The sequence below is a fragment of the Glycine max genome, chromosome 18, assembly GCF_000004515.6.
Source record: "Glycine max cultivar Williams 82 chromosome 18, Glycine_max_v4.0, whole genome shotgun sequence".
Taxonomy (NCBI): Eukaryota; Viridiplantae; Streptophyta; class Magnoliopsida; order Fabales; family Fabaceae; genus Glycine; species Glycine max.
Genome location: NC_038254.2, coordinates 24,841,506 through 24,864,316, shown reverse-complemented (window position 1 = coordinate 24,864,316; position 22,811 = coordinate 24,841,506). Strand labels below are relative to the sequence as shown.

General features: G+C 39.3%; 1 protein-coding gene across 3 annotated transcripts in view; it reads left to right on the top strand.

Moving 5' to 3' along the window:
• Nucleotides 1-22,811, top strand: part of LOC100818895 (kinesin-like protein KIN-14B) — a 44,222-nt gene that overhangs the window by 8,245 nt on the left and 13,166 nt on the right. For all 3 annotated transcript variants that reach the window (XR_003265379.2, XR_419533.4, XM_006602389.4), the window contains exons 3-11: nucleotides 14,721-14,807; nucleotides 15,001-15,171; nucleotides 15,276-15,382; nucleotides 15,620-15,751; nucleotides 15,875-16,053; nucleotides 16,807-16,968; nucleotides 17,668-17,759; nucleotides 22,087-22,238; nucleotides 22,438-22,611. Coding sequence is in view for 1 of the 3 variants with exons in the window: in XM_006602389.4 (XP_006602452.1) it covers nucleotides 14,721-14,807; nucleotides 15,001-15,171; nucleotides 15,276-15,382; nucleotides 15,620-15,751; nucleotides 15,875-16,053; nucleotides 16,807-16,968; nucleotides 17,668-17,759; nucleotides 22,087-22,238; nucleotides 22,438-22,611 (1,256 nt within the window). In the remaining 2 variants the exon portion in view is untranslated. The remainder of the gene's footprint in view (nucleotides 1-14,720; nucleotides 14,808-15,000; nucleotides 15,172-15,275; nucleotides 15,383-15,619; nucleotides 15,752-15,874; nucleotides 16,054-16,806; nucleotides 16,969-17,667; nucleotides 17,760-22,086; nucleotides 22,239-22,437; nucleotides 22,612-22,811) is intronic.

Here is a 22,811-nt window from a genome sequence, read left to right as displayed (position 1 = left end):
ATCCGGACGTGTATGTACTTGGGCATACATCAAACTCCCTACAACTGATGCATAGGGAATTTTCTGTATTTCCCGAATTTCCAAGTTTCCCGAATTTACATTCCTGCATGCCAAACCTTTTAAGTACCTTTTCGATATAGCTCCTTTGTGATAATCCTAGAATATCCCGAGATCGATCTCGGTGTATCTGAATTCCTAATACAAAGGAGGCATCACCAAGATCTTTAATTTCAAAGTTTTTTGATTGAAATCTCTTGGTTTCGTGCAACATGCCTATATCATTGGTGGCAAGCAGTATGTCATCAACATATAAGACCAGGAAAATGTACTTGCTCCCACTGAATTTGTGATACACACAATCATCAACAAGATTAATCTCGAAACCAAATGAGATAATTACTTGATGAAATTTGTGGTCCCATTGACGAGATGCCTGTTTTAGCCCGTAAATGGATTTTGCCAGTTTGCAAACCATATTCTTTGGGTCTCCTGACCTGGTTTTTTGGTTGCACCATATAAGTTGTCTCATCAATGTTGCCATTGAGAAATGTCGTCTTGACATCCATTAGATGAAACTCTAAATCATAATGTGCAACAAGAGCCATGGTTGTCCTAAAAGAGTCTTTCGATGAAACTGGAGAGAAAGTCTCTTTAAAGTCAATCCCTTCCTTTTGGGTATAGCCTTTCGCCACAAGACGAACCTTATACCTCTCCACATTACCTTTGGAATCCCGCTTGATCTTAAATATTCAGTTGCAACCAATGGGTTTCACACCTTCTGGTAATGGGACAAGTTCCCAAATCTTGTTGTCTTGCATGGACTTATACTCCTCATTCATTGCTTCAATCCACTTTTCCGAGTTGGAATCTTGTATGGCTTAATGGAAGTTGACTGGATCATCTTCTATCATACCATTATTTTTCTCATGTTTCTGGAGAGATACCACATAATCATCTGGAATAACACTTCTCCTTTCTCTTGTAGATCTCCGCAAAGGTACTGGCTCATGAAGCATAGGTTCTTGAGGATCTTGAGTTTGTTCTTTATGAATGACCAAATTATCTTGAGTGGGAGATTCAATAACAATATCTTGTAGAGGTTCTGAATTTACCTTTAATGCATTCAACACAAACATCAAAGCTTGTGAAATCAATGGAATTCAAGATTCCGTTTGACACAAGTCGTTTGATTCTGTTCTTAGAAATGTGACCTAAGTGCTTATGTCATAAGGTTCCTGAGTTTGTATTATCAATTCTACGCTTAGTACCACGCAATTCTGCATTAAAGGATTCATGATAGGAAGCTACATATCAAGTAAATATAGATTATCATTAACCAAGAGTGAACCAGTTTCAACAATATCTGAATTAAAAGACAACTTAAACACATTGTTTCCAAATGAACACAAATAACCCAATTTGTCCAAATAAGAAACTGAAACGGAATTCTGTCTAAAGGACGGTACAACAAAAGTGTCTTTCAAATCTAAATAAAAAACAGTACATAATAATAATCTAAAATGCCTTATAGCTTCCACTTCCACCGATTTACCATCTCCAACATAGATCCATCTTTTAAAATCAATTGGCTTCTAGTAGCTTAGGCAACCCTTTATTGAAACACTGATGTTAGTAGTGACACCAGAATCTAACCATCTAGTGTTTCTAGGTATTAAAGCTAAATTGATCTCGGAACATACCTTTCTTTGCACGGCAAGCATGATATTTGGTATATTTCTTCTTTATATTTCCAGGTTCACTGCAGAAGAAACAATTGTCACCTTGATTTTGTTTCTTTTGTGCTGGACCCTTAGCAGCTTCATTCTTGGACTTCTCAGTTCTTTTTCTTTTGTCCTTATCTTTAGAGGTACTCACAACATGAGCACTTTCAGTCCTTTCTTTTTTTTTGCACAGCAAAAATCTGATATTATTAATAGGGGTCAGTACTAGGTGTACTGAAATATAACAAAATATACAAGGCAGAAAACTGCCATCCCCAACTACAGAAAATTAACCACAATAGGTGGTTACCCAAGCAGCAAAAAACCCCTACGACATTTCCTCCTTTAAACAAGAAGACCATTGATTAAAATGTGTGTGGAAATCTTTCTCCATGCATTTGATCCAAGACCAAGTGAGAAATAAAGCTTCATCCATGACTTTTCCAGTGCAGAAATCGTGGTTATTAAACACCAAGGCATTTCTATGCTTCCAAATAGTCATGGATAAAGCTATCCATAGAGCTTTCCAACGATTATCTACGTTGCTTTTACCACTCCATTGAGAGAATTGCAGAAAATGGCGATTGGGTTGGGGAAGGAAAGGACCCATCCTATTAACCCATCTCAAGGTCTCCCACCAAAGATGACAAGTTTTCCTGCAAGAATACATAATATGGCCAACAGTTTCGTCTTCCTGGTCACATAGAGGACAATTGTAAGAGGGCAGCTCGACATGCCTCCTCCTTAGATTATCCCTAGTAGGTAGTCTATTCTTGAGAATTCTCCAAGAGAAAACAGTTGCTCTTGGGGGAATGTGCAATCTCCAAATGGTCTTATAAATGCTGTCTTCAAGGTTAGAACTGTCCTCAGCCTTGAGGAGGTTATAAGCTGACTTTGTGGTGTAGTATCCAGCAGGATCAGCCCCCCAAGTGAGGAAATCCCGAGATAAAGGTTGGATTTGGATACCCTCAATGTCAGCCATGAATGCTGCCATGGTGTCAATTTCGTGGTCGAAGAAATGTCTCCTCCATTGAATCTGCCACTCCCAACTACTACCAGATAAGATGCCCATTGATTTGATAGTCTGATTCTGCTGAGTGCTCACTGGATATAGGGTTGGGTACTTTTGTTGGAGACTTAGATCATCCTCTTCCCTCCACTTGTCTTTCCAAAACTTGATTGTGTTCCCATCTCCTACCTTCCACTTCAAATTATTGGAAATGCAGTTGCTATGGTGCTGCTGGAAAACAAATCTCAAATCCTTCCACCAAGAAGAATAGTCAGTTCTGTTTCTACCCCAGCATAGAGTGTTCCATCCTCCATATTTGGACAATAATATTCTGGCCCATAACTGATCCTGATTATTTGCTAGTTCATAGCCCCATTTACCAAGTAAGGCTTCATTAAACTTGGCCAAGTCTTTGATCCCAAGACCCCCTTTATTCTTGGGAAGGCATATAGTATCCCACTTTACCCAAGCAATCTTGGCCACTTCAGAATCTCCTCCCCAAAGGAAATTTCTCTGAATTGAGACTAGCTTGTGCACCACTTTTTTAGGAACTCTAAAGAAGGACAACAAGTAGATGGGGAGTGCTGTTAATACAGAATTAATGAGGGTTACCCTTCCTCCCATGGATAGACTTTTCTGCTTCCATTTACTAAGTTTGGACTCAAACTTGCTAATAATAGGCTGCCACACATTCCAGCTTTTAGATGTTGTACCCACTGGTATTCCAAGGTAGGAAAAGGGGATATCTAGCTGACTACAGTTGAGAAAGAGAGCTGCCTCCCTACACCAAGCCTCTGATTTTCCCATGCACCCAAATTGGCTTTTGGTATAATTAATCTTGAGACCGGAGACCATCTCAAAAATTCTGAGGACAGATTTCAGGACTCTAATATTATCCATAGATGCAGTTCCAAAAAACAGCGTATCGTCTGCATATTGCAGAATATTTATCTCCTCCTTTTGTCTCCCCACTTGGTAGCTGTGGAATAAGTTTTTTGATATTGCTGTCCTCATCAACCCAGTAAGTCCTTCAGCTGCTATGTTAAAGAGGAAGGGGGCAAGGGGATCACCCTGTCTTAAGCCTCTCTGTGGCACAAACTCCGAAGTGGGGCTGCCATTAACTAGAATTGATATGGTTGCACTAGACAAGCATCCGTATATCCATTGTCTCCATTTTTTAGAAAAGCCCATCCGCATCATCATATAGTTTAAAAAGCCCCAAGAGACCGAATCATATGCTTTTTCGAAGTCCACCTTGAAGATCATGCAAGGATTTTTTTTATACTTGGCTTCAGCAATAACTTCATTAGCAATCATCATCCCATGAAGAATGTGTCTCCCCTTAAGAAAAGCTGTCTGCCTTTCATCTATTAAGTGAGGTAAAACACTAGCCAGCCTAGTAGCCAAGATTTTGGACACTATTTTATAGACACATCCTATAAGAGAGATGGGTCTATAATCATGCAAGGTCTGAGGATTAGTGATCTTGGGTATGAGGGCTATGAAGGAGGCATTGCTTCCTTTAGGGAATCTGCCATTTACATAAAATTCATCCAAGAACCTAGTAAAATCAGGTTTTAAAACCTCCTAAAACTGCTTTATAAAATTGAAGTTCAAGCCATCAGGCCCAGGGCTTTTATCTCCTCCACAAGCCCACACTGCTGCTTTAATTTCCTCCTCACAGAATCTAGCAGTAAGGCATACCTTGTCTTCTTGTCCAAGGGAAGGAAAGTAGACTCCATCCAGAGTTGGCCTATGAGGGTTCTGTTCTGAGAATCTGTGTTTAAAGTGGTTTAGGACTGCAGTCTTGACTCTGGTAGGCTCCTGGACCCATTCACCTGCAATGAGCAGACCTTGAATTGCATTAATTCTCCTTCTATGGTTGATCATCCTGTGGAAATAAGCTGAGTTTCTATCCCCTTCTCTTATCCACTTAACTCTTGATTTTTGCCTCAGCATGGACTCATAGGCAAGTGCTGCACTCCAAAGCTGTTCCTGTAACGATTTCTTTAATTCCACCTCAGCCTGAGATAGAATTGCAATATTGCTACCAGCCTCCAAGTCATTCAGCTCCTTCTTTAAATTTTGAATTTTATAAACATTGATAGCACCATTTTGCAAGCTCCACTGTCTGATGCATCCCTTTATGAACTTCAGTTTCAACTTTAAGGCATAGCCACAGTTGAAGGAGACCAGAAGGGAGCCTTTTTCCTTACTTTATTGAATTCAAAATAGTACATATATATAGAGTACAAAAGATAGGGAGAGAAGAGAGAGAGAGAGGCTATGACAGTGACAATGCACTGTTGCCCTCTGAAAAAAGCTACCAACTAAGTTACTACAAATGGCTAAACTACAAGGATATTCAACACTCCCCCTCAAGCTGGAGCATATAGATCATATGCACCAAGCTTGTTACATATAGTCTGAATTCTGGGTCCTCTTAAGGACTTAGTCAAAATATCCGCTGGCTGATCATTAGAACCAATGAACTCAGTGACAATCTCCTTGGACAGAAGCTTCTCTCGAATGAAATGACAATCAATCTCTATATGCTTGGTCCTCTCATGAAAGACTGGGTTTGAGGCAATATGAAGAGCAGCCTGATTATCACAATACAACTTCATTTGCAACTCTTCACAAAACCTCAATTCTTGAAGAAATTGTTTGATCCACATGAGCTCACACGTAACCATAGCCTTAGATCGATACTCAGCTTCTGCACTGGACCGAGCGACAACAGTCTGTTTCTTGCTTTTCCAAGAGATAAGATTTCCTCCAATGAAGACACAATAACCTGATGTAGATCTCCTATCCATGGGACATCCAGCCCAATCAGCATCACAATATCCTGATAGTTGCGTACTACCCTTGTCTTCATACAACAACCCTTGTCCAGGAGCTCTCTTAACATACCTCAGAATACGCATGACAGCATTCCAATGGTCCAAATGAGGATTCTGCATAAATTGGCTAACCACTCCCACAGCAAAGGAGATATCAGGTCTAGTGATAGTAAGGTAAATGAGTTTTCCCACAAGCCTCCTATATCTCTCGGGGTCAGGATAAGCTTCACTTTGATCTGCCATGAGCTTTAGATTAGGATCCATAGGGCTTTCAATAGGTCTACAGTTTTGCATACCTGTTTCTTCTAAAATATCAAGAGCATACTTCCTCTGAGAGATCACAATACCATCTCCTGATTGAGCCACTTCAATACCAAGGAAATACTTCAAAGATCCCAGATCTTTGGTCTGGAAATGACTGAATAAGTGCTCCTTCAGCTGGACAATCTTAGTAGTATCGTTCCCTGTAATCACTATATCATCAACATAGACCATTAGATAGACACATTTTCCAGGAGATGTATGATAATAAAATACAGAGTGATCAACTTCACTTCGTTTTAGTCCAAACATTTGAACAACATGACTAAATTTACCAAACCATGCTCGAGGAGATTGTTTCAACCCATAAAGAGACCGACGAAGCTTACACACAAGGCCATACTCCCCCTGAGCAACAAACCCAGGAGGTTGCTCCATATAAATATCCTCCTCAAGATCACCGTGGAGGAAGGCATTCTTAATATCAAGCTGATGAAGGGGCCAGTGACGAATAGCCGCCATAGCAAGGAACAAACGAACAGTGTTGAGCTTGGCTACAGGAGAGAAAGTATCACAGTAATCAATGCCATATACCTGTGTGTAGCCCTTAGCGACCAAGCGAGCCTTAAGCCGATCAACCTTACCATTGGGCCCAACTTTAACAGTGTAAACCCATCTGCAACCTACAGTCGTCTTACCAGGAGGGAGAGGAACAAGCTCCCAAGTACCATTATTTTCAAGAGCCTGCATTTCATCAACCATAGCTTGTCTCCTGCCAGGATGATCAAGTGCCTCACGAATAGTGGAAGGAACAGTGAGGGAAGATAAGGAGAAAACAAAAGAACTATATGAAGGAGACAAACGGTGATAACTTAAGAAATTATAAATAGGATGAGGATTACGAGTAGAACGAGTACCTTTCCTGATGGCAATGGGCCAATGTGAGTCAGAATGAGTAGGAGAAGAGGAAGGATCCATGAGTGGAGGACTGGCTGAAGAAGAACGAGAATCACTGGGAGAGGCTTCAGGTACTGGAGATCCAATTTGCCTTGTCCTGGGTTGATCGATAACCAGAGGTGGAGAGATAACGTTAGGTGAAGTTGGTGAGGGAGATGGGACAACACTGACATTATGGTCTGAATTATCTAGAGGACAAGGAGAAGAGATAGGAAGAACCTCCTGGAGAGACGAAGAGTAGTCCATAGAGGAAGAGAAGAAGGGTGTGTCTTCAAAAAAGGTGACATCTGCCGACATATAGTACCGTCTCATGGTGGGAGAGTAGCATTTGTAACCTTTTTGAAGACGAGAATAACCCAAAAAGACACATTTGACTGACCTTGCAGAAAGCTTGTCTAAACCAGGAGACAAATCATGAACAAAGCAGGTACAACCAAACACTTTAGGAGAGACATGAAAAAGTGGATCATGAGGAAATACAATTGAGTGAGGGATTTGATTTTCAAGGGAAGAAGAGGGCATCCTATTGATTAGGAAACAAGCAGTAAGCACCGCGTCTCCCCAATGATGTGTAGGAACATTCGAATTTAGCATTAGGGAACGAGCAGTTTCAAGAAGATGTCGATTCTTCCTTTCTGCTATACCATTTTGTTGTGGTGTGTGTGGACATGTGGACTGATGTATAATACCTTTGGAAGACAAAAAAGAAGAAAGATCATGCGAGAAGTACTCTTTAGCATTATCACTTCTGAAAATTTTAATTGTTTTTCCAAATTGATTCTCAATCTCATTGTAGAATGACACGAATATAGGCAAAAGTTCAGATCTTTCTTTCATTAAATAAACCCAAGTACATCTGGAGAATTCATCAATAAAGGTTACAAAATATCGAAAACCAAAAGATGTGACGCGACTTGGTCCCCAAATATCAGAATGAATGGTAGAAAAAGCCGAGTCACATCTTTGTACAGTTTGAGGAAATGATGACCTGACATGTTTTCCTAGTTGACAAGACTCACAATCTAAGACTCGAAGATTCTTAAGACCAGGAACCATAATCTTCAATTTTGATAAACTTGGGTGACCCAGACGATCATGCAAAAGTTTGGGTCTCGAGATAGCAAAACAAGATTCAGGTGGACTGGATTCCAAGTAATAAAGCCCTCGTGATTCATGTCCTTCTCCAATCAGTCGCCCCGTCCCATGTTCCTGAATAACAAAAGAATTGGCAGTAAAGGTTACTGAACAATTTAACGAACGAGTTAATTGACTTAATGAGATTAGATTATAGGGACACTGAGGAAGAAATAAAACAGAATTTAATTTTAAAGAGGGAGACAATGAAACTTGACCACTTCCTTGAGAGGCTACCTTGGAGCCATTAGCTACAGTAACGAGGTGAGGAATTTTTGGAAGAGAAAAGGATGAGAAGGAGGACTTATTACCAGAAATATGATCAGAGGCACCTGAGTCGAGTATCCAAGGGCTGTGACCCTCAATGGATTGAGAGATACACGCTGTTGAAAAACATGGTACAGACGAGGGTTGAGCTTGGTTGCTGGGCTTCTCTGATTTGAGCTTCAAGTACTCCTGATACTCCTCATCAGAGAATCTGGACTCTGCTTTCTCTGATTTAGAAACCTGTGCGACCTTGTCGGGAAACCCATGTAATGAATAGCAAGTCTCTTGGGTGTGACCTATCCTCTTGCAATAGGTGCAATGAGGACGTCCACCCCTTCCACTGCGACCTCCTCGACTATTGCGGCCGCTTCCTCTCCCTCTAGATGCAACCATGGCTGACGTCTCCACTCCATCAGTAGGATTCTCATCCTTCAGTAAATGAGGCACACGGAGAAGTCTGGTGATGAGAGAATCCATTGATGGAATTTGGTCCCCAGCAAGCACTTGATCACGCACATGATCGAAGTCTGAATGTAAGCTCCTCAAAATAAGAACCATGTAGAACTTGTCAAGTTTCCTATTCACTTCCTCCAATGAATCAGCTACAAAGAACTTTCTTAGTTCTTCCACGGCAGCCCGAGCCTTACCCACATGAGCGATCATGTCATGACCGGTTTGCTTGAGGGCTGTAACTTTCATAGTTGCATCAAACAAGCTTTGGATATCATTGGCAAAGATTTCCTGGGCTTTCTTCCAAAAAGAACGGCATGATTTAAAAGATCGGAGAATCTCCAAGATATCCGGCTCAACTGATTGCCATAACACGACACATAATTGATAGTCAAGCTTCTCCCATTCAGCTCTTTTATCATCTGAAACAAAATCGGAAGTTTTCTCCAAGTGGTCATGGTGTCCTTGACCAAGGAACCACAACTCCACGGAAGCAGACCATGAAGGATAGTTTTTCCAGTTCAGCTTGGCAGTGGTGATGGTTGGGGTCCCGGAAAAGGAAAAAACAGGTCCAGAGGAGGCCATTTAAGAGGAAAAACAGCAAACCCTAACACACGAGAGGCAAACACACAAGGGGTGACCAAACGACTTGCCGGAAGCAGGATTTGAAGCCTGAAACAGGTCCAGGAGGTGACGGCGAGGCTGCCGGGACCGGAAGGGACAGCTCCCGACGCCGGTACGGCGGCGCGTGAGCAGCACGCGCCGGAAATCGCGCGGAGGAAAGGAGGCGCGTGTGGGCGTGTGCGGCGGCCTACGGCGGCGCGAGTTCCCGGGGTGGATCGCGCTTTTCGAGGTGATCCGAACCCTGGTCTCGCCGGAGAAAACCGCCGGAGTTGGCGGCGGCGGACGGCGGACGGCGAACGGCGCGGCGGCGGACGGCGGCAACCTGCTCTGATACCAAGTTGAAGGAGACCAAAAGGGAGCATTTTTCCTTACTTTATTGAATTCAAAATAGTACATATATATAGAGTACAAAAGATAGGGAGAGAAGAGAGAGAGAGAGGCTATGACAGTGACAATGCACTGTTGCCCTCTGAAAAAAGCTACCAACTAAGTTACTACAAATGGCTAAACTACAAGGATATTCAACAGCCACCCCACCCACTAGGGTGATAGTTGCCCCATCTATGAGACACCATTTTCTGGAAATCTTTGTCCTGCAGCCACCAGTCCATTACCTTGAAAGGTCTAGGCCCCCAATCCACTGCTGTAGACCTCAAGAGGATGGGGCAATGGTCAGAGAAATCTCTATCAAGCACAAATTGGGTAGAGTCTGGCCATCGGGTTAACCATTCATCAGATAGAAGAAACCTATCCAGTCTACTCATTGCAGATCCATTAGGTCTATACCAGGTGAAGCTCCTCCCAACAGACCTGACCTCCTCCAAAGCCATATCCGAGATCCAAGAATTAAATTCAGAGATAGAGGATGAGTTCCCCACTGACTGAGATGAGCTGATCCTCTCATTGTGATGTCTTATAGAATTAAAGTCACCTACAATGCACCAAGGGCCATCATGAAAGGAAGGTTTAAGGAGTTTAATCTCTTCCCACTGCTCTCTCTTTCCCTGTAAATCACAAGGAGCATATATATTGGTGATGCAAACCCTTTTGTTTTCTTTAGTCCACAATCCTTCCAGCCAAATATAACCCCTACCAACTACACTTCTATCCACCACAAAGGAATCGTTATTCCATAAACACAGAAGACCACCAGCTGCATTGGTAGAAGGAACAGCCTCCCAAGAAACATTAACATCTCCCCGTAAGTATTGGCAGAAAAATTTATCTATGGACTCCTTTTTAGTTTCCTGAATGCAGAGTAGATCAACATTGTTGGCCAAGGTGAGCTTCCTAATGGCTGACCTCTTGACTCCACTACCCAACCCTCTAGAATTGAAGGACAAAATATTCATGATACAAAATGCTTCATTCCCATGACATCTGCTGATGCATTAAATCCGCTAGTAATAGTGGCCTCTGTCTTCATATGAACATTACTGTTATCTTTTTCCACATAGGATACCCCCAATTGTCTAACAATCTCCAAGTGAAAGGCTTCCTCGTTACCAAAGTGCTCCTTGTTAGCACTGTTATCAGGAACAGGACTATGTGGTGGATATTGTAGATTAGGGATCAACCCCTCTAGGCCTGAGGTATGAGTGTCCCTCCCTTCAAATTCGTGTGTCTTACTGATTTCATAATTGGATTTCCGCGATACAAGCTTTTCTCCATTGAGGCATGAATGGGGGCTACGTTGAACATGGGCCTCATGATTTACTGCTCCCCACTCCTTTCTTCTAACATACACCCTGAAGTTTGGAGAAGGCTTTTTCCCCTTTTTATTTGGGCTTTTAGTTACCAGGCCCATAGTGTGGTTCAAAACTTCCCCCTCCTCAGCTGCAAATTCCTTTTGATAAGGGGGCGTTAAGCTTGAAACGTAGTTGACCAGTGGAGTAGAACCAGGGGTATTGACCGATGGTTCATCCTGCTTTACCCGAAGATTATAAGGACTTTTAAAAGCAGGCGGAGGTATATCCTCAATGTCTCCTTCCAGAAATAGGGTCTGTTGCTATCTAGGACAGAAGGTCCTAGGTTCTGCCCTGTCAACAGGGTGCATGTCCAAACAATTTGGACCGATGCATTCCCGTTGGTCCGCGTCAGGAGGTGGCAGGTCAGCAGCAGATGGCAGGTGCTCGTGACAGTGTAGGGAGGACACGTAAGCACCTGTCATGATGTCATTACCCCTGCATGCTGGGTAAAGCCCCACAGTCCGTCGTCTCCAACGGTGATCCACCGTAGACGGCGGTGACCAGGTGGAGGAGCCGCCGATCGGACTACCAGAGAAGCGCGCAGGTGAAAATCCGTGCAAAGAGTGGGTGTTTGGCTCATCATCGGAATCTACGATAGCCGTGGAGAACGGTGATGGGGGGAGTTGTTCCACCGCCGACTCCGTCGATGTTCTTCCCCACCCAGCCCCCATCTCCTCACGTAAGTCCACAGAGTGTTGGACTCCATCCACAAGGATCGACGTCGTCCTCGCTATGAAAGGTTTCTCCAACGTTCGAACCAAGACCCGCGCGATATCTACTCTGGATTTCTCCTCCGTAGTAGAAATGGATCAGTCCTTTCTTGCTTCTGCCTTTTCCCTTTTTGCACACACAATATGAAATGAACTCATTAGGAGACCATTTCTCTTCTCTTTCTGACAGTTATAAGAGATTTTAAACTGACTAAACTGTGAAGGTAGAGAAATTATCACTAAATGAATAAGCAAGTCTTCTGATAGCTCAAGTTTTAGTGCCCTTAATTTTGAAACAATATTTGACATTCCCATAATGTATTCCATGACATTTTCTCTTTGCCTTGATACGTCATGTAAGAAAAATACTTGTTTTCGCCTTATCGCTTTTTGCAAAGAGTTTTTCAATTTCAGCAAAGAATTCTTTGGCATTAGTTATATCATCTGAAACAGTGCCCTAGAGTATGTAAATTAGTTAAATGCTAACTTTCCTTTGGCCCTATCACATCACACGTTTAACATCACAAGTGTGTATGTAAATTAGTTAAATGATAACTTTCCTTTGGCCCAATCACCATTCATATAAATAATCACACACGTTAACATTTCTCATGAACAATCTACACAAGAGAGGTCACTTTGGTGATATTTTGATTCAATTAACTCATTCAAATGCTAAACAATTAAAATGATATACCATAGCTAAATTTTGAACATTGATGCACCAAATCCAAAATTAAAATATTTCTAGAGTAAATTAGTTTAACTTTATTTATTTATTTTAAATTTTAGAAGCTCATTATTGTTATTTTAATTTCCTGTAGTGGCCTCTAAAAGTAAGAGGGAACAGAAAGTACATGAAAATATGTAAAATATCTAAAGTAATTTGCTTGATCTTACCAACAATATGCAAATTATCTAAATTCATTTAAAATTTAGAATATGTCAGCCACCTTAAATAAATAAAATTTCCAAAATCATACATGAATCAAATATGGGTGGCTCTGATACCAAATGTTGGGACATAACTATGAATAAAATCCCATAGTGTTCCCATACTCAGAATCATGATAAAAAATTAAATGCGGAAGCCTACTTGGATTAGCCATAACGGAATGATGAAAGATTGATGAGGATCAAAATTGATTTTATAATCTTTCAAATGTAGAGAACCCTTTTTCTTCTTTGAAGTTTCCTCTTCTGATGGGATAAAGAGAAAAGAAAAGCGAAACTATACGTCGCTTCTCTTGACAAATGGGGACCATAATCTCTTATATTGTTAATGACATCAGTTATCCCAATTTTGATAATTATAATTTGACCCCTCATCAAATTATAATATCACTAATGATATCTACACAATTAGCCTTCCCTTAGTCATAATTTTATATTGATTAGACCACTTTAATATTTTGGTTAATAATATATTGACCCTAACTCATTCAATTATGTGATATATATATGTATGACCCAAAATTGCTAACAATAACAAGTTTCCACGATCTTCATTATGTACTCTTCTCCATTGGTGTTCGCTGTGACTGAATGGTTGATGAGCGGAGCTCAAGGTGTCTTGACAAGGACTCTAGCCCGATCAAGCCTTTGCAAATCTTCCACCTCTTCATCTATCTTGACCACATCTACACTTTTTGCAATTTTCTTAATGCTTTCCATATCCCAAGCATGTATTGGGATGCCCCAACACATGATCCAGACCAGTCTAAAGCCGGTGCACATTTTTGGACTCCATTTCTGCAGGGAGTGGAACATAGATAATCCACTTTGCACTCCTTCCTTGCATAGATCTTCTGCTTTCACATGATCCAAACCCAATAACAGCACTATATCACCACCCAAGTACTTTGGTTTGGTCTCCTCCCCGCCACCCCACATGAGCTCTTCCTCAAGTTTGTCAAACGCTACTAAGTTTCGTAGACGACCAACCCAAGCCTTTTTCAACTATGCTTTACTCTCCATGGGCACTGACAAGGAGATTGTTGAGCGAGACTGATTGTTCGCAAACTTCTTCTGAGCGTACTAAATGTTCTTGGTTGCCCTCTCCAAGATGCGTGTTTTCCTCCGTTGGCTACCACTGTTGCGAACGGCGCTTTGCCTGTGCAATCTCGTCTATCTTGATCGGCCTCACTGCCAACAACTTGCTTTGTTGAGGTGCCAACATCCTCCATATCCAGCGTCTTTTGTTGTCCCTTGTTAGGCTGGCTATGGGGTTGCACTTGGGCCACCTTACACTTATCGCGTCCACCAGATGTAGCCCTATCAGACTCCCTTTTCCATAGATGCTTCTTGTCTTCCCTTCCATGTTTTGGTAGGTTCACATGTAGTTTAAGGCCCGCTACAATCAGATTATCCGACTGTCTCTCAAGTTGCTTGACATTGGATACACCTTTGAATCTGACAAAACCATACTTTCGACTGCTGCTGTTCCTGTAGCTATGAAGACCTCCCTAACATTACCCCATTTCTTAAAAACCAACCATAAATCTTTTTCTTGAGTGTCTTTAGGGAAACACGTGAAGTAGAAGGACGTAATATTTGAAGCATCTCTAATTTTTCCTTCTGTCTCTCTGCCGCTGCTCCACCAGGTTCGCCGCACCATAACTGTCATGCCCTCTTCCCGTGAAGTGAACACGGGATCAATCTCTCACTCGCTCTCTGTTTCTTTCACTCACCCACTCTTTGTTTCGCTCTCTCTCTACCTCTCATTCTCTCTCCCTATGCAAGCTATTGGTTGTAAGTGGGTGTTTCCTGATCTATGCTACATTAATAGATTTAGCAGTTTTAGCATTTACTTTTTTGAAGTAAATGAAGTTAAGCAAGATTTTGTCTTTTATTTTTTGTTTCTAGTTCCAATTTCCCTGTTTAAAATTTTGGTACACTTTTTTTATATATTTTTATATTTACCTGTGAAGTTATTGTACTGTTGGTTTTTTGTCACTAAATTTTGAAATTTGTGGTCTACTTGTGAATTTCAGATCAAGTTGCCCTTGAAACTGAAGCAAGAATATCTCCATTGATCAATGAGAAAAGAAGATTATTCAATGATTTATTAACATCTAAAGGTAGTTTTTATGTGTAAATTTTTCTTTAGTATTGGGCAGTTTCTTCATATCTACTCTTATGGTCAGCCAAACACACTGTATATATAATAACTGGAACTGAAGCTATATGAATACACAATGATCCTATTATTTAAGCATACTCATACATAAGCTTTTCTGAGCTGAAAAATCCAGCAATTAATATTATTTGCAGGAAACATACGAGTATTCTGCCGTACAAGGCCATTATTTGAGGATGAAGGTCCTTCAGTTGTTGAATTTCCTGATGATTATACCATTCGTGTAAATACTGGTGATGAATCCTTGTCTAATGCCAAGAAAGATTTTGAATTTGACCGAGTTTATGGACCTCATGTTGGTCAAGGTAAAATAATTTTATCCTTTCTTACTATCTTTCTTGAGTTCAAACATTGTCTTTGATATTTACTATGTACATTGCTTATCTTGCCTTTGAAATTCTGTTTTCAGCTGAGTTATTCTGTGATGTTCAACCTCTAGTGCAGTCAGCTTTGGATGGATATAATGTTTCCATATTTGCTTTTGGACAAACCCATTCCGGAAAGACACACACTATGGTTTCTATTTCTTTCTTTTGCTGTTTGTGTGCGTGTGTGCGCAAATCACTTCCTCTCTCAAATAAAACACAAAAGGAAAAAGGAATTGGAACCTGTAAGAGGGTCTTAAATTCAATGTTGTCTAACAATTGAAAATGAAATGACTGCCTATGGGTGAATTATTTTTACATCTTTTGTCTTAAGTCAATGATGATTGGTTTAATCAATTGCTTTTTGATGTTCATTCATTACTCCCAGGAAGGATCAAGCTATGATCGGGGTTTATATGCTCGTTGTTTTGAGGAGTTGTTTGATTTAGCCAATTTAGATGCAACATCTACTTCTCGATATAAATTCTGTGTTACAGTTTGTGAGCTATATAACGAACAGGTCTCTTTCTGTTTTCACTTATCATGTATTGTACACTTTTCCTGTATTTCTAGTGTGCTTCCCAATTTTCTGTTCACTTAGGATCAGTAAATTTTCTTATTATCTCCTTTTACGTGTTTTCAGACAAGGGATCTACTTTTGGAGGCAGGGAAAAGCGCGCCTAAACTCTGCTTGGGATCACCTGAATGTTTCATTGAACTGGTGCAGGAAAACGTTGATAACCCTCTTGAGTTTTCTGAAGTTTTAAAAACTTCATTGCAGACTCGGGAAAATGATTTATCAAACAATAACGTATCTCATTTGTACGGTCTAAATTCTCAGTCTACATTCTACAGCGTTACGTTAAAAGTGGTTTTGTTTATGTCATTTTGGGTTGCACGATAGACTTTTTTGATATCATATTTTTACCAATTTAGCTGTTGAGATTAATGCATAAATGGAAGATTGATTTGTGGGATGTAATCTACCATGCTATATATAAATGTGTGTGTATAGTGTGTCATTTTAAGTGGCATGATAGACTTGTTTTGCTAGCATACATTGACCATTGTAGCTGTTGAGATTAAATGCACACAAATAGAAGATTGCTTTGTGTTTGTGGGATGTATATACATATAGGAAGCATATCAATTATCAAGAGAAGGGTGAGAGTGTAAAAGGAGCTAATCTCAGCTATATTATTTAAATGGATGGTTAAGAATAAAAATAATTAAAGCAATCTTGACCATTTGTGTATGGTTGTATGACCGTGTGTATATATATATATATATATGATTTGGGAAGACATTGTCTATTTTCATTTTATGTTTTCACAAATAATTATAAAATGCCACCTTGTTTTCACCTTTTTTTTGTTTTCAAAGATTTGTACTAGAAACACATAAGTAACTTGTTGTATTAAATGTATCACTGTGATATTCTATTATCAGAAAGAAGATTGTAAAAGTTTTTTCATTTGCAGTTGCTATTATTTTGATATTCCTGTGCATTTGTTGCCAGATTTTGTGACTGCTGTAGACTAATTCAGCTCTGGATTTCATGCCTTTCTGTGTCAGGATTGTCACGATACATGTATTTTATAACAATTTGATCACTGGTGAAAACTCCTATAGTAAACTCTCTCTGGTTGATTTAGCTGGAAGTGAAGGTTTGATAACAGAAGATGATAGTGGGGACCGTGTCACAGATTTGCTGCATGTTATGAAGTCTCTTTCAGCGTATGTAATTTCAATGCGTTATTTTTTCTCTTCAGTAGCAAATTTACTGGTATTTGCTTAATAGTTAGCCAGGTGTTTGTCCATCCATGTCTTTAGGTGTCAGTGCACTTCAAGTATTTTCTGTTGTCTTAGATTTGGTGGTTTATCAGTTTTCATTATCTGTTGCAAATGTTACTAAGTTAGCTAATCAGATTGTTAATTCTGTTTCTGCTCGGGGAACAAATGTTTAGATACTTAGTCTCCTAATAATAGATGTGGGTTTGCATTTCACTTATGGTGTTCAGGTACTACACTTAAATTTAAGGGCTATAATGTCTTACCTAATTCCTTAATTCCCCTATCAACGACGAACTGGATTTTACAGCTGCAATACAACATATTCACAATCCAGTTCGTTCGTAATGTTGATTAGGTGAGGATTTCAGATAAGCCTTTCTCTGCAAGGAAGATTGAGGGCAACCATACTGTAACACTTGAACCTGGTCCTGTTCCATGTACTGTATAACACTTATTTATATCTCCAAAAATGAAATGTAATTTAATTCTCCCTAACTTCTCTCATGTTCTGGCTATTGTCTTGTCATATATATAGATTTTCTTTTATAGACTAGGTAGCTTCCTTGAGAAGCTTTCTTGAGGAATGTGGTGCAGGGAAAAATTTATTTTCTGACTTGTTGCATTTTTAAAATGAATATGCAGGTTGGGAGATGTTTTATCTTCTTTAACATCAAAGAAAGATATTATTCCTTATGAAAATTCGCTGCTAACAAAACTGCTTGCAGATTCACTTGGTATTGATTTTCTCTCCCCTCTTTTTATCTTTGAAGTTTGAACTTATTGTTGTGACATCAATTTGGTCTTTGAGTTGTTACACCTAATGGAATGTTGACATATTGTCTCTGCTTATTAAGATGCCAATGAGATTTTACAAGTCAGGTGTGGTTTTTTCATTGTTAGAAGTCTGTGCTCATTTATCACATGCTACAATGAATTTTTTTTAATGAAATTATGAGGTCAAAACGCATGCCGGAGGAATGGAGGAGAAACACGTTAGTGTCAATCTATAAGAACAAGGGGGATATACAAAATTGTGCAAATTATAGGGGAATCAAGCTCATGAGTCATACCATGAAATTATGGGAAAGAGTGATCGAACGGAGATTAAGAAAGGAGACTCAAGTTACTGAGAATCAATTTGGTTTCATGCCGGGAAGGTCGACCATGGAAGCAATTTATTTATTACGGCGGGTGATGGAGCAATATCGCATGGCCCAACAAGACTTGCACTTGATTTTTATTGACTTGGAGAAAGCGTATGATAGAGTGCCTAGAGAGATTTTGTGGAAAGCTCTAGAGAAGAAAGGGGTTAGGGTTGCATATATTCGAGCTATCCAAGATATGTATGATAGGGTATCGACTAGTGTTAGGACACAGGGTGGAGAGTCAGACGATTTTCCCATCACAATTGGTTTGCATCAAGGGTCAACCCTTAGCCCCTACCTTTTTACCTTAATTCTAGATGTCCTCACGGAACAAATCCAAGAGATAGCGCCGAGATGCATGCTTTTTGCAGATGACATAGTCCTCCTTGGAGAGTCGAGGGAGGAGTTGAATGAGAGGTTGGAAACTTGGAGACGAGCTCTAGAAACACATGGCTTTCGCCTAAGCAGAAGCAAATCGGAGTATATGGAATGTAAGTTCAACAAAAGAAGGAGGGTTTCTAACTCAGAGGTGAAAATAGGAGACCATATTATCCCTCAAGTCACACGGTTTAAATATCTTGGGTCTGTAATACAGGATGATGGGGAAATTGAAGGGGATGTGAATCATCGCATTCAAGCAGGATGGATGAAATGGAGAAAAGCATCGGGGGTGTTATGTGATGCAAAGGTACCGATCAAGTTAAAGGGAAAGTTTTATCGGACTACGGTAAGACCGGCGATTTTGTACGGAACAGAATGTTGGGCGGTCAAGAGCCAACATGAGAATAAAGTAGGTGTAGCGGAGATGAGGATGTTGCGGTGGATGTGTGGTAAGACTCGACAGGATAAAATTAGAAACGAAGCTATTAGAGAGAGGGTTGGAGTAGCGCCTATTGTAGAGAAGATGGTGGAAAATAGACTTAGGTGGTTTGGGCATGTAGAGAGAAGACCGGTAGACTCTGTAGTGAGGAGAGTAGACCAGATGGAGAGAAGACAAACAATTCGAGGCAGAGGAAGACCCAAAAAGACTATAAGAGAGGTTATCAAAAAGGATCTTGAACTTAATGATTTGGATAGAAGTATGGTACTTGATAGAACATTATGGCGGAAGTTGATCCATGTAGCCGACCCCACCTAGTGGGATAAGGCGTTGTTGTTGTTGTTGTTGTTGTTGTTGTTGTGTGTATCAGTGTCTAGGAAGCGTCATTTATTATAATCCTAGGGAACAGTCTCCACTAAGTGTATCTAGAGTATATATTGATGACATGCTGAACTATTGTACTACATTTGAAAAGAATAAAAAGCTTTTCATCCTCTAAATTCTCTCTAAAAATATTCTGTTTTCTCTCTCAGTCCCCACCTCTAACTTTAACATGGTTGGACAGATCTCCTTACACAGACCTTGTTGGGTGTCTTTCCGCATTCATGACTTTCTGTTTTATATTTCTTTTATTTAAATAAAAATTGTGTTTATTTGTAACAAACTGAAAGTTTAGTAAGCTTTAGCTTGAGGGGGAGTGTTAGAAGTGTGTGTGGTTCATGTATCACATGCTACAATGAATTTAAGGTTCATGGGTATTAGTGTTTAGGAAGTTGCATCACATATTATAATTCTAGGGTATAGTCTCCACTAAGTCTATATAGAATCTATATATAATATGGATAACATGCAGAAGCTTTGTACTACGTTCTACAAGAATAAAAGCTTTTTATTCTCTAAATGTAGTACAAAGCTTCTATATGTTATCCATGTTAGTGTGCTATCATGGATTCTCTAAATTCTCTCTCAAAAGATTATTGTTCTCTTTAAATTCGACATTATGTTAGTGTGCTAATGTGCTATCATGTCAAATACTGTTAGAAGTCCCACACTGAATAGAAAAAGAAACTTAATGTGGTACTTAAGCCATGAGGCTTTCCCACCTACCAGACTAGTTTTTTGGGCTGGGGCCCTTGTGCTTAAATCTTAACAATTGGTGTTTTTGTTGAGTTAGGTAATGAAAACGGTTACCTATATAGGCTGGATTAAAAGGCTACTATCGGGTTAATGTTGATAGAGTGAAAGCTGCTGTGGACCTTGACTCTTTAAGGGGGTGGCAAATTGGCAATGTTTGGAGTTCAACATTGAGTAGAAACAGAAACTTAATGTGGTAGTTAAGCCATGAGGCTCTAGTCATGACTCATGAAGCTCTCTCACCTAATGGATTAGTTTTTCGGGTTGGGCTCTCCTCTTGTGCTTAAGTCCGAACAAATACTTAACACACTTTGCCTGTTACTGTAATTCATCATTGATCTTTATGGAATTGTTGTTAATACTTAATACTAATCCAGATTGGGTTCTCACGAAGCTGTTGTCTGATTTTGACTTCATTTGATTGTCTGGTGGTCTTGTTGCTAATTTGGAAATATATTGCAGAACATGTACTCTTCTGTTGCTATAATTGTTTTGTTTAATTTATATTATATATTTATTCCAATTAGTCCCTCATATCAATGCTTAAGAGGACCCTTGTCTATAGGGACAGATGCAGGTTAAGGGGAATGGGGGCAATTGCCCCCATAAGATAATTTTTTTACTTCTTATATTTGATGATAAAAAAGATTGCCCCATTAAAAAATAGATGTTGCACCCAAAAGACATTTTTTTTTAAATGGATGTAAGAAGAGAGAGTAAATTAGCACTAATCTTACTGCTTATCATTTTTTATTGTTACCTTTCTGCTCTTCTAATACTAAACAAATGTAATAAGTCAGTGACACTAACACATACCTCGACCTAATTGTAATTTGTAGGAGCTTAGATTATTTGGATTTTTTTGTCATGAAATTATGTATTTCATAAAAATTTATAGTGTTTTTCTTTTGGAAAAATATTGTACTCCATATTGTCTTTTTGCCCCCACTAAACAAATTTTCTGGATCTGTCCCTGCTTGTCTGTGTTTCCTGATTATAATTGGGTTTTGTTTCTGAAATTTTGAACAGCCCCTTTTTTTAATAGACCATCTTTGAAAGAGAAACAATTATTATCTTTTTCTCCCTCACAAATAAAACAGTTTGTTAAAGATAAGATATTGTACAAAGATAATAAAAAGATGTCCTCTTTCAATATCAGAAAGGGAAAAAATTCAAAAGCTAATTAAAAGGTGATAATGGGCATGGAGCTTCTTTCAACTTATTATAAAAATTTGAGGTCACTGCCATTAGGAAGAACAATGAGCTTCTCCATGAATTTTCCTAGATGATATTATTGTCCCTGTATTCTTTGCCTATTTTTCTTTTGTTTTGGGTTTGGGTGGCCTTGCTACACTGCTGTCTTTTGTTCCCTGTTATTTGACTTTTCTTTTATTTGAATGATGAATATCCTCTTTCCCTTTTGTATTCTATTTTGTTGTAATGAAATTCTTCTCTCAAAATATAAGAAAAATTCTTCATCTACTTAGCATCAATAAGATTATTCTGTATGGCACTAAATTTGTATTGAGTATTGCCTGGAAAAGTAATTACATGTCTAGACTGCTCTGAGTTAAATTATGAAACCTGTATCTGTCAATTCATAAGTGGAATGCACTCTTGCGCCCGCCCAATTGTGATGCTAGTAAAATGAGTTTCTCATCTATTGAAGGCTTGTCATTGTGAATTTTATTCCACCAAAGGATACCTTATCCTATGTTGGATAGACAAAGACATTGGTACATGAAGCAACACTTAAAATTTACCTGCATTTTATGCATAAAAAAGGATTTACCTTCATTTAAGTATTATTTTTCTTGCTCTTCACTTTCTGTTCTGTAAATTGGTTCCCCATTTAATTATATAAATTGTTTCATTATTCATCATGGTTTGGGATCAGTTCTCTCTGATTGATTTCAGGCACATGATCTAAGTTTTGCTGCAAGTGTTCTTTAATGTTTGCAGGTGGGAGTTCAAAAGCTCTGATGATTGTGAATGTGTGTCCAAGTATTTCAAATTTATCTGAGACATTGTCGTCTCTCAATTTCTCTGCTAGAGCTCGAAATTCTACTTTAAGCCTTGGAAACCGAGACACAATTAAAAAGTGGAGAGATGTTGTAAGTTCCTATTCCCATTTCTCCTCTTGATCTTTTTTACTCATCAGTGTGAATTTCTGTTAGAAGATTTTTAAAGTCATTATTACAATTACATCTGATAAGATTGTATGTGGATAGAATGATGTTGAGTGTAAACTAGGAGCTAATGGCTTCAAATTTTCTACTTATATCACGTATTGTATTTGTCATCTTTTAATAGGCAAATGATGCGCGAAAGGAGCTGAATGAGAAAGAAAAAGAAATTCATGATCTAAAGCAAGAGGGTCTGAAACTCAAGCAAGCACTTAAAGATGCAAATGATCAGTGCATTCTACTCTTCAATGAAGTGCAGAAAGCATGGAAAGTTTCTTCTGTATTGCAGACCGATTTAAAGGTTTGTTATTTGAATTAGCTTGTTATAGTTTTCCAGTTCTATGCAGTGACTGGTTATTTGGTGGCTTGAAAATTATGTTTTGAAAATGGCATGTTTGGCTTATGTTAATCTGTTGAGCAATTCCACATTATTTTTGTGCTGCAACATGCTAAGACATTTACACAACATTTAAAATTTTAAATCAGTTTCTTGACTGTGTA